Raw genomic sequence first — 11,572 nt, 5'->3', positions numbered from 1 at the left:
GTGTGCTTCGGATGTGTGCGCTCAGAAAACCCTATATCAGAAGTTTAAACTCATATGGTTTAAAACGCATGATTTCAGCGCGATAACCATGATAATCAGAACCAAAACAGATGTTTTAGCAGGTACGAGCTGTAATGGCGCAGCTCTATTCTGGAAAAAGGGGGCGGGGAGCAGCAGCTCATTTGCATTTAAAGAGACATGCTCTAATACAGCATGTTTCCGCTTCCACTCAAAATAGGCATTTTCAAAATGATATAATAAATTATCTGTGGGGTATTTTGAGCTGAAACTTCACAGACACATTCTGGGGACCCCTGAGACTTATATTACATATTGTAAAAAGGGGCATAATATGTCACCTTTAACAAAACAAAACAGTAAAATTCATACCTGGCTCAAGCTTCCCCCCGTCTCCAGATCCAGTGATGTCACACAGCCCAATTTCTGGCTGCAACTGCCACCTCCAATCCACACACGGGTATTGTCACCTCCGTTTGCACCTCCGCTGGCACTAGAGACAGTGAAACACTCCCCCGGCAAACTCATCAAAGTCAGCTCTTGCATTAGACAAAGCATCTCTACAGAATTCAGACGATCAAACACCTAAAACATACACAGAGACATTAAATGACTCACAGAAGTCTAGAAGTGATTCTTTCTAAGATGTAATAAGTTAACAATCATTTAGAATCGGATGTAATCAGTCGAACCTGCGCAGATGTAGGCCTGTCCTGTGGGTTTTCTCTCAAACAGTCCTTCATCAAGGACTCAAACCCTGGCCATGGAGAACAGCCGTAATATTTAACTGGATCTATATCAGTGATTATGGAGAAAGTCATTAATATTATTATATATTGATAAATACATCAATTAAATGTAATCAAATGTGAATAATATATAAATTTTTTAAATCTTAAAATTATATTGATTTTTGGATTTAATATAATATTGAACAATATATATACAAAAATCAAAAGTGACAATGAGTTTTGACAGTAAAAAAAAATATATAAGTTTTTCTTTTGAGCTTTTGATTCATCAGCACAAGCGGCACAAACTGTTTTTAACTGTGATAATCAGAAATGTTTCTTAAGCAGCAAATCAGCATATATATATATATATATATATATATATACTGTATATACAGTGCTGCTTGAAAGTTTGTGAACCCTTTAGAATTTTCTATATTTCTGCATAAATATGACCCAAAACATCATCAGATTTTTGCACAAGTCCTGAAAGTAGACAAAACATTTTTTTGATTGGGTTATCTTTGTCTATTTTCAGGACTTGGGTGAAAATCTGATTATGTTTTGGGTCATTTTTATGCCGAAATATAGAACATTCTAAAAGGTTCACAAACTTTCAAGCAGCACTGTATATATAGTGCCATGAAAAAGTTTTTGCACCGTTCCTGTTTTTTTTTATTTTTTGCATATTTGTCACACTAAAAAGATTCAGATCATCAAACAAATTTTTATATTACACAAAGATAACCAGAGTAAATACAAAATGCAATTTTGAAATGATGATTTAATTTATTAAGGGAAAAATGCTGTCCAAACCTGCTTGGCACTACGTGAAAAAGTAATTGCCCCCTAAATCTAATAACTGGTTGTGCCACCCTTTGCAGCAACAACTGCAATCAAGTGTTTGCGATAACTGGCAATGAGTCTTTCACATCGCTGTGGAGGAATTTGCTCCCACTCTTCTTTGCAGAATTATTTTAATTCAGCCACATTGGAGGGTTTTCGAGCATGAATGGACTGTTTAAGGTCATGCCACAGCATCTCAATCTGATTTAAGTCCGGACTTTTACTTGGCCACTCCAAAACCTTAATTTAGTTTTTCTTGAGCCATCCAGAAGTGGACTTGCTGGTGTGTTTGGGATCATTGTCCTGCTACATAACCCAGACTCCTGGGAAGGTTCACCACTGTTCCAAGTTTTCTCCATTTGTGGATAATGGCTCTAACCGTGGTTCACTGTTGTCCCAAAGCCTTAGAAATGGCTTTGTAACCCTTTCCAGATTGATATATGTCAATTACTTTGTTTCTCATTTGTTCTTGAATTTATTTAGATCACGGCATAATGTGTTGCTTTTTGAGATCTTTAAACATGCTTCACTTTGTCAGACAGGTTCTATTTAAGTGATTTATTGATTCAACAGGTCTGGCAGTAATCAGGTCTGGGTGTGGCTAGTGAAATATAACTAAGCTTTCTAAAATAATGTGGTTAATCACAGTTCTTTCATGATTTAACAGTAGGGGGCAATTAATTTTTCACGTAGGCCAGGTAGGTTTGGAGCTTTTTTCCCTTAATAAATGAAATCATCATTTAAAAACTGCATTTTGTATTTACTTGCATTATTTTTGTGTAATATTAAAATTAGTTTGATGGTCTGAATCTTTTAAGTTTGACAAATATGCAAAAAATTAAAAAACAGGAAGGGGCAAAAACCTTTTCACGGCACTATATATACAGTATATATATATATATATATATATATATAGTTTGAACTGTATGTATGTATGGTATTGTATGTATAAACATCAAAATAAACAAAGGAAGTCAGAATGTTACCTGGTAGTTTTCCCTGCACAGCCACCTCATCAAACTCACTGGGAAACTTCATTCCATCCGATATCCGCTCGCCGTAGGTCATTAGGTCATACAGCAGCAGACCAAATGAATATACATCTGCCTGGACGTTATAGATGACATTACCTCGGGCGACCTCCGGTGCTCTAAAACCTGTGTGTGTAAGATTCAATAATTATAACCTATAAACAAACATCCTCTGTTTGTTTAATAACTGTTCCATAGAGGATTATGGGAATGCTAGAGGTACCCGGTGTTCCTTCTGAGCTGCGGACGCCCATACTGCAGCAGTACTGCGCTATGCCATAGTCTGTGATTTTAGCAATGACCTCAGCATCCGTTTTCAGGTTAAACAACAGAACGTTGTGTGGCTTCAGATCTCGGTAGATAATCATCGATGAGTGCAAATATCTGTTTGAATACATGAAAAACATGTCAAAGATGCTGTCCTGAAGCTTAAACTTGAATTGAACCCAGAATGTTTGACTTCTTTAAAGTTTTTGTGTATTGTGTAGCTAGTCTACCCACCTGAGACCATCTGCCACATGAAGTGCTATCCTGTGCTGTAGCTTGCGTCTGAGACTGCTATTTTCACGCTCAAAAAGCGAGTCCAGAGAGCCATATGGGGCGAGTTCCATCACAAGAATGTTTGGGTTACAACTGGCAGCCAAAAGCCCCACCAGACTGGGGTGACACAGTCTGCCAAGTACCGCCAATTCCTGGAGACAAATCATTTTAAAGCAAATACACCAACAATGTACTAATGGTAATCTTGCTCATGTCCTAACCAAGTGAAAGACTTGCCTGGTTTCTTTTTCTATAGCATAACTCACCTGCCGTACCAGCCGATGAACATAAAGTGTAGATGCATGTTTATTGAAAATCTTCACAGCGACTTCTTCATTCTTGTACACGGCTTTATATACAGAGCCGAAGCCTCCATCTCCTTCAGGAAAAAAAATATTGTTAGTTTATACTTGCATTACTTTGTTGACAGTCACAGTAAGTAACACGGTAAGTCTGTCTATGAGTCCAATTCTGATGATAAAAAGTTAAAATGACAAATTTTGACATTTTTTGAGCAAAATAATCATGATTAAAGGTAGGGTAGCCGATTACATGCAATCCAGGCATTTCTTTTTTGGTCTCTGACTTAGAGATGTAAAAATGTATTCATGTACTAACCCAACCTATACTCCATAGAGAGCTCCATCTCCAGCTGCTCTGGATCCAGTATGGTGCTGGATGGCTGGTCACTCAATACCAGGTCTGGAGAGATCTGAGAGATGGGCAGAGTACAGCTGGGGTCCTCTGGGTTCACCAGCAAACCATCTTACAGACAAGCAACCAGTCAGTGCAGCACAGGTTTTGCACCATTTTTATACATAAGGTTATCATTAAAGGAGTTTCTGAATGTGAGCAGAATGGATACAGACCTGCATTGATGCTGGAGAGTAGATCTTCCAGCAGCATCTTCTGGCAGTTTTGTCCATCACTGAAGCTGTAAAGAGCCCATTTCTTAAGCAGTGTCTCTCCAGTGCCACGGACATCAGTGGTGAGGAGGCCTGGAAACCATTCCTCCAGCAGAGAGTCAATGTGATCCACCACCTGCCCAAACAACACACAACCTACACAGAGGACAGGTAACGTTATCAACACAATGCCATCAAAAGAACATCATAACCACCACGTCATCTTCAACAAAGCATTATCATTAAAATTACATCAGCATTACCACCACCATAACATCGCATTGCCACCATAACAATCATCTGTCAATCACCACAGTCATCATCACTGACACTATTACAATCATCAGCACCACCACAATCATCATTACTATCACTGAATTGAATGCATCACTATCTCATCACAACAGCATCACATCACAACATCAACATCACCAACACTATCATAATCACCACCACCAAAATTACCATTAATATCACTGAATCAAACAAATCACTATCACCATCACTATAACCATCACATCACAACTTCATCATCATCATCACTGACACTTTCACAATCATCACCACAACCGTCATTACAATCATTGAATCAAATGCATCACTATCATAATAATCATCAAAATCATCACATCATATCACCTCACAACATCACCAACAGTATCACAATCACCACCATCATAATCATCATTACTATCAATGAATCGAATGCATCACTACCACCATCAAATCACAACAGCATCACAATCACCACCACTACAATCATCATTGCTATAATTGAATCAAAAGCATCACTATCACTATCATAATAATTATCAAAATCATCACATCACAACATCACCAACACTATCGCAATCACCACCATCATAATCATCATTACTATCAATGAATCGAATGCATCACTACCACCATCACATCAGCATCACAATCACCACCACTACAATCATCATTACTATAATTGAATCAAAAGCATCACTATCACTATCATAATAATCATCACATCATATCACATCACAACATCACCAACACTATCACAATCACCACCATCATAATCATTACTATCAATTAATATAATCCATCACAAATCACCATAACATCATCATCACCAAAATCATCATTAATATCACTGAATCAAATTAATCACTATTGCATCACTACCACCATCACATCCCAACTTCATCATTATCATCATCACTGACACTATCACAATCATCACCACCACAACCATCATTACTATTGTTGAATCAAGTGCACCACTATCACAATCACATCACAATGACATCACAATCACCAACACTACAATTACCATTACTATCATTGAATCAAATGCATCACTATCACTATCATAATAATAATCAAAATCATCATATCACCTCACAACATCACCAACACTATTGCAATCACCACCATCATAATCATCATTACTATCAATGAATCAAATGCATCACTACCACCATCACATCACAACAGCATCACAATCACCACCACTACAATCATCATTAATATCATCGAATCAAATGCATCACTATCACTATCATAATAATCATCAAAATCATCACATCACCTCACAACATCACCAACACTATGGCAATCACCACCATCACAAATCATCATTACTAACAATGAATTGAATGCATCACTACCACCATCACATCACAACAGCATCACAATCACCACCACTACAATCATCATTACTATCATTGAATCAAATGCATCACTATCACTATCACAATAATCATCAAAATTATCACATCATCAACGCCATCACAATCACCACCATCATAATCATTACTATCAATGAATATAATGCATCACTAATCACCATAACATCACAACAACAACATCATCATCATCACCACCAAAATCATCATTAATATCACTGAATCAAATGAATCATTACTGCATCACTACCACCATCACATCCCAACTTCATCATTATCATCATCACTGAAACTATCACAATCACCACCACAACCATCATTACTATCGTTGAATCAAATGCACCACTATCACAATCACAATCACATCACAATCACCACCACTACAACCATCATTACTATCAATGAATCAAATGCATCACTAATCACCATAACATCATCATCACCACCAAAATCATCATTAATATCACTGAATCAAATGAATCACTATTGCATCACTTCATCACTGAAACTATCACAATCATCACCACCACAACCATCATTACTATTGTTGAATCAAATGCATCACTACCACCATCACATCAAAACATCGTCATCATCACCACCACAACCGTCATTACTATCATGGAATCAAATAATGCATCACTATCACTGTCACATCACATCATCACAAACACTATCACAATTACCACCACCACAATCATCACTATTATCACTGAATTAGGGATGTTTGACGATAAATCATGATAAAATTACCCATGGTTAGTATTACCGTTTCATCTTTTAATTATAATTTAAAACCGTACTAGATTACCGCGATTTGAACAACTCGCGATAAATAAAAGCGCCACCTGCTGTCAGCGAGTGGATTTACAGACTTATATTTACATTCAGCCTGTGTGAAATTTCTGTCTTGCCAAAAACGGACCGAATTTGCATGCTGTAAATTTTGACCGGTTTATGAAAAACAAGCTTATGTATTCTACACATTTAAACAATTCAGATAAGTTATCTAGAATTATTTATGGAGCAGATAAAATACATATAATCATTTATTAATCAATTATCATTTTGACATTTAAAATCCAAACACCATTGGTAATATTATTGTTTTAGTGATTATGCAAACAAAAAGTCATTTTATTTGTTGTTTGTTGATTTTTAAATATAAAACTTTTTTAACATCTCCAGCACATTTTAACAATACCGTGATAATACTGATAACCGTGATAATTTTGGTCACTATAATCGTGGTAAGAAATTTTCATACCGTTACATCCCTACACTGAATCAAATGCATCACTAATTACCATCACAATAATCATCATAATCATCACATTGCCTCCATCATAATCATCATCATGACCATCACACCATCATCATGACATCAACATCATCATGACAAGTATACATTATCAACATCACACCATCAACATTCCCACAATATAATCGCATCACCACATCGTAGTCACCACTGCCATCACTATTACGTTACAATTATGAAATCACAATTGTCATCACTATTACTGTACTATTTAGGATGGCCTAAAGAAAACACCTCTCCTTTACCTTTGCGAGAGCAGGGGACGGTGACCTTGATGAAGCTAGCAGGGTTCTCTTCTAGAGACAAGGCCTCCACCAGACAGTAAGCTTCAGCAGACCAGCTCAGATAGATGCCCTTCCTCCAGTAGATCCGGTTTGGTCTCAATGCTTTCTCTGCAGAGTACACACACATTCACAAACTGTCTTACTTGCTATTCATTTGGCAGACCCATGCAACTCACAGTGCATTCAAGCAATACGTTTATAATACATTATATTGGTGTGTTTGTACCTTGGGAATCAAGCCCATGTTTGTGCCATGGCAAGTGCAATGTTCAGCTAGATACAGGAATAATTTATCCTGACTTCTAGTGTTTGTGTTGTGTTACCTTTGCCATAGAGCAGGAAAGCAGACACTTCCAACAGACGGCTGATCTGTCTGGACCAGTAGCCCATGGGGAAGTACGGCATCTCATAAAGCCGAACAATCACCTCTGAATTCTCACAGTGAGGAAGCTCAATCACCGGCCTTTGATCTGACAGGCTGGGGACATATCAAACATGAAAAACTACCACCGTACACCACTTTGTATCAATTTAATTAAAAGAGTTCCTATCACTACCTGCTAGGTATAAGTAACTGGTCATCTCCGAAGGGCAGGGCTATTTGAAACTTTTCCAATAGTTTGAAGTACTGAGTCAGATGATCCTTGGGGAAACAGCGACTTTTGTTCAGAAACTTTTCGACAGTGGTTCGCTGCACCACTCCTCTAGTGGTGTCCCACTGACCAGTGCTCCTCAGAGTCAACGTCTGTCAATCAACACAACAGATGAGACGTTACTGCTATGAACGAATCACAGGGAGAAGCAAAGTGTGTGTGTGTGTGTGTGTGTGTGTGTGCGAGTGTGTATGTTTAACCTGTGAGATGAGGTTACAAAGCCATTGTGGGTCAATGAAATACAAATCCTTTAGCTGAAGCACTGGATCATCAAAGTGAAACAGGACACCTGGAGACAAACACAGACAGAAGGTCTGTTTACTAGGTTAAAACAATAAATCAAATACATACGACAATTAAAATGAGCAAAAATATATAAGTGATTAAGAACATTCCCTAGGAACATGCATGTGCCCAAAACTGAAGAAACAACAACAAATTGGACATAAACAGCAAGAAGACATCAGAAAGGGATTCAGGAGTGAAACAACTCTCACCAGCCTCGCTGAGGAAGTGGATAGCGTGGGGTAACTCTCCCTCCTCTAGCTGCAGCTGTGTTTCCTGTATGATCTCCAGTAGTCTGCTGTGTCTGAGCACTGGGAAATCAGTGGGTACATGTGACCTCTCCTGTAAAACTCTCCTCTCCAACTCCACATAACACTCTGGAATCAGCTGCCCCATTACCGGCTGACCCTGGATCTGCCAATGCCACAGACACAGTACATTAAACAAATACAATGAAAACCTGTTTAAAAGATGTGATCACCCTTCTGACAAATAATTACACTTTAGTATACTTTTAAAAAGAATACTTGTTACGAAAACAACATGTATGCAATGTTTTCTCTCTCTCTTTCTCTCTCTCTCTTTGGCAAATTGCAAATTCCCCCCTCACTGTAGCTTTCCAATCAAATCTCAAAATGAATTCATCATGGCAGGTCTGACATCAGCTGACATGCGCCAAAAAGAAAAAAGAAAAAAGTTTGGCCTCAAATCTTAAATTCTAAGAATAAAAAAAAATACACAACTGAATAAAACTCTTTTAATAAATTGCTGGGAAAAATGTATTGAGTACGGTTAGGAAATAATCCCCAGATTAAATGATGATCCATATCAACACAAAATAATCAAAACACACATTAAAGATGTACTTTAATTACTAGCTAGATATTTACTGGATACTATATAATCATATTAAACAGTTAATTAAAGCAGTATTTATTTGGCACAAAAAAAACGCCATTACCCTATAAATCAATGTAAGTTACTAAGTTAGTGTTTTAGACAAAAAATTTAAGGGTAACAACTTAATTAATGTTCAAAAATAACAAACAGATATAATACAGATAAACAACTAATAAATGGCTTCATGAATATTAGATCCCTTTCTATGAAAGTGCTTTCTGTAAATCATATGATCACAGATCATAACCTAGGTGTGCTCTGTTTGTCAGAAACCTGGCTAAAACCAGATGATTACATTACTTTAAATGAATCTACCCCCTCCCCCAAGATTACTGTTATAAACATGAGACACACATAAAGTCTTAGTTGTTGGTGATTTTAATATAAATGTTGATAATGAAAAAGATGCATTGGGATCAGCATTTGTAGACATTCTGAACTCCATTGGGGTTAGACAATATGTCTCAGGACCTACTCATTGTTGAAATCATTGACTTGAGTCTCAATTCCTCAGCATATCCAATAGCACAGAAAAACTTGTTGTAACAGAAACTATAAATTATCTCTCTTTTCTAGCACTTTAGATGCGGTTGCTTCTTTAAGCTTAAAGAAGATTAAGGAAAACAGTCCAACACCACGGTTTAACGAGCACACTCACACCCTAAAGAGAGCAGCCCGGAAAATGGAACGCAGCTGGAAGAAAACAAAACTAGAGGTATTTCGTATTGCATGGAGGGAAAGTACTTCTACATACAGAAAAGCCTTAAAAACGGCTAGATCTGCTTACTTTTAGTCCCTTTTTAGAAGAAAACAAACATAACCCTATTTATTCATTACAGTGGCTAAATTAACGCAACACAAACATTTCCCAACAGCACAGCAGTAATGACTTTACGAACTTCTGGAACTTTTATGGAGTTTTGGTTCCTTGCCACTGTTGCCTTTGGCTTGCTTAGTTGGGGACACAATTTCAGGCAATATTGTTGACTTGATTGCATAGACACTATTTGAAGAGAACTGAACTGAGCTGGATGATGACATTACTGAATCAACAATGAACTGACTTTAAGGGAAAAATCTACTGTTTACTACTATCCCCTTGGATTATCAGCACACGTTTTTCCTGTTTAACACTGTAAAGATGCTTTGACACAATCTGTATTGTATAAAGCACTATATAAATAAAGTGAAGTGACGTGTGGCCAAGTATGGTGACCCATACTCGGAATTTGTGCTCTGCATTGAACCCATCCAAGTGCACACACACACACACACGAAGCAGTGGGCAACCATATTGCTGCGGCACCCGGGGAGCAGTTGGGTTCGGTGCCTTGCTCAAGGGTCACCTCAGTCGTGGTATTGAGGGTGGAAGAAAGCGCTGTACATTCACTTCCCCCGCCTACAATCCCTGCCGGACCTGAAACTCGAACCTTCAGGTTCAAAGTTTGACTCTCTAACCATTAGGCCACGACTGCCCCCAGGTGACTTGAATTGACATTTTAAGTAATGTTTTGATAATCTCCCGTTGTGATTTAAAGAAGCACACTTGTTTTGATGTAATTGCCTAACAAACTAAAGCACATAATCTTGATTATCTTTTTAATAGTAGAATGTTATTTCATTATGTGTGTGTGTGTGTGTGTGTGTGTGTGTGTGTGTTGTTATTGTATTATAATTCTATGTATTCTTGTTTGTGGCAGCCATTATGTCCAAGACACATTTCCTTAGGGATAAATAAAGTAATCCTAATCCTAAAATGTTTTATCCTTTTTTTCTGATATTCTAAACTGTTTTTTTTTTATTATTCTCAAAACTTCTTTATTTCGGGGCAATCTTCTGAAGAAATATTCTGAAATTGGTATAAAGAAAACAAAGCCAGACAGAAGTAAAAGTGGTCATGGCTCCAGAACATGTATGTCAAATACATGACAACTGCCAGATCATGTGAACAGACTCACTGTTCTTCTTGTTTATTGGAGTCTGGGTTTTGCGCTCCGAGAGCAGTGCGCTGAGCCACATCGCCTTCATTTTTCCGAGGCGGAAGCTCCCGAGGCACAGGGCATTGTTGGTGTGGTCCAGCCCCAGACGGGTGAGGAGGAGGGTGACCGCAGGGTCATCGCCCCTCCTGACACACACGCTCAGAGCTCCACGTAACTGCTGCTCATGAACACCTGCAGAAACCAGCAGCTCCAGCAAAACCAGAGGAGCCCCCCGATCACAAACCTGCACAAACACAACACTGTTAGATATAAAATTACAACCATGCAGCTGACAGCTACAGTACCACATCAGATAGTGCACTATAGATTTCCTGAGGAACAATTCCACCCATTCTCTGCCATAGGAGAGGAAGAATTGTATAAACTTGTTAATTCATCTAAACCAACATGTATGTTATAC

The 11,572-nt window shown here is 37.9% G+C and overlaps 1 protein-coding gene across 1 annotated transcript in view; it reads right to left on the bottom strand.

Moving 5' to 3' along the window:
* The window catches only part of LOC107571668 (leucine-rich repeat serine/threonine-protein kinase 2-like), a 41,907-nt gene that overhangs the window by 6,120 nt on the left and 24,215 nt on the right, over window positions 1-11,572 (bottom strand). The window contains exons 19-32 of the mRNA XM_016258001.1: window positions 11,123-11,395; window positions 8,485-8,686; window positions 8,188-8,276; window positions 7,892-8,079; window positions 7,658-7,812; window positions 7,296-7,442; window positions 4,036-4,227; window positions 3,785-3,931; window positions 3,433-3,545; window positions 3,128-3,318; window positions 2,850-3,010; window positions 2,582-2,752; window positions 711-811; window positions 391-603 (exon numbers count right to left, since the gene is read on the bottom strand). Coding sequence (XP_016113487.1) covers window positions 391-603; window positions 711-811; window positions 2,582-2,752; window positions 2,850-3,010; window positions 3,128-3,318; window positions 3,433-3,545; window positions 3,785-3,931; window positions 4,036-4,227; window positions 7,296-7,442; window positions 7,658-7,812; window positions 7,892-8,079; window positions 8,188-8,276; window positions 8,485-8,686; window positions 11,123-11,395 — 2,343 coding nt within the window. The remainder of the gene's footprint in view (window positions 1-390; window positions 604-710; window positions 812-2,581; window positions 2,753-2,849; window positions 3,011-3,127; window positions 3,319-3,432; window positions 3,546-3,784; window positions 3,932-4,035; window positions 4,228-7,295; window positions 7,443-7,657; window positions 7,813-7,891; window positions 8,080-8,187; window positions 8,277-8,484; window positions 8,687-11,122; window positions 11,396-11,572) is intronic.

The sequence above is a fragment of the Sinocyclocheilus grahami genome, unplaced genomic scaffold (genome assembly GCF_001515645.1).
Source record: "Sinocyclocheilus grahami isolate Dianchi unplaced genomic scaffold, SAMN03320097.WGS_v1.1 scaffold1632.1, whole genome shotgun sequence".
Taxonomy (NCBI): Eukaryota; Metazoa; Chordata; class Actinopteri; order Cypriniformes; family Cyprinidae; genus Sinocyclocheilus; species Sinocyclocheilus grahami.
This window is presented reverse-complemented; position numbering and strand designations above follow the sequence as displayed.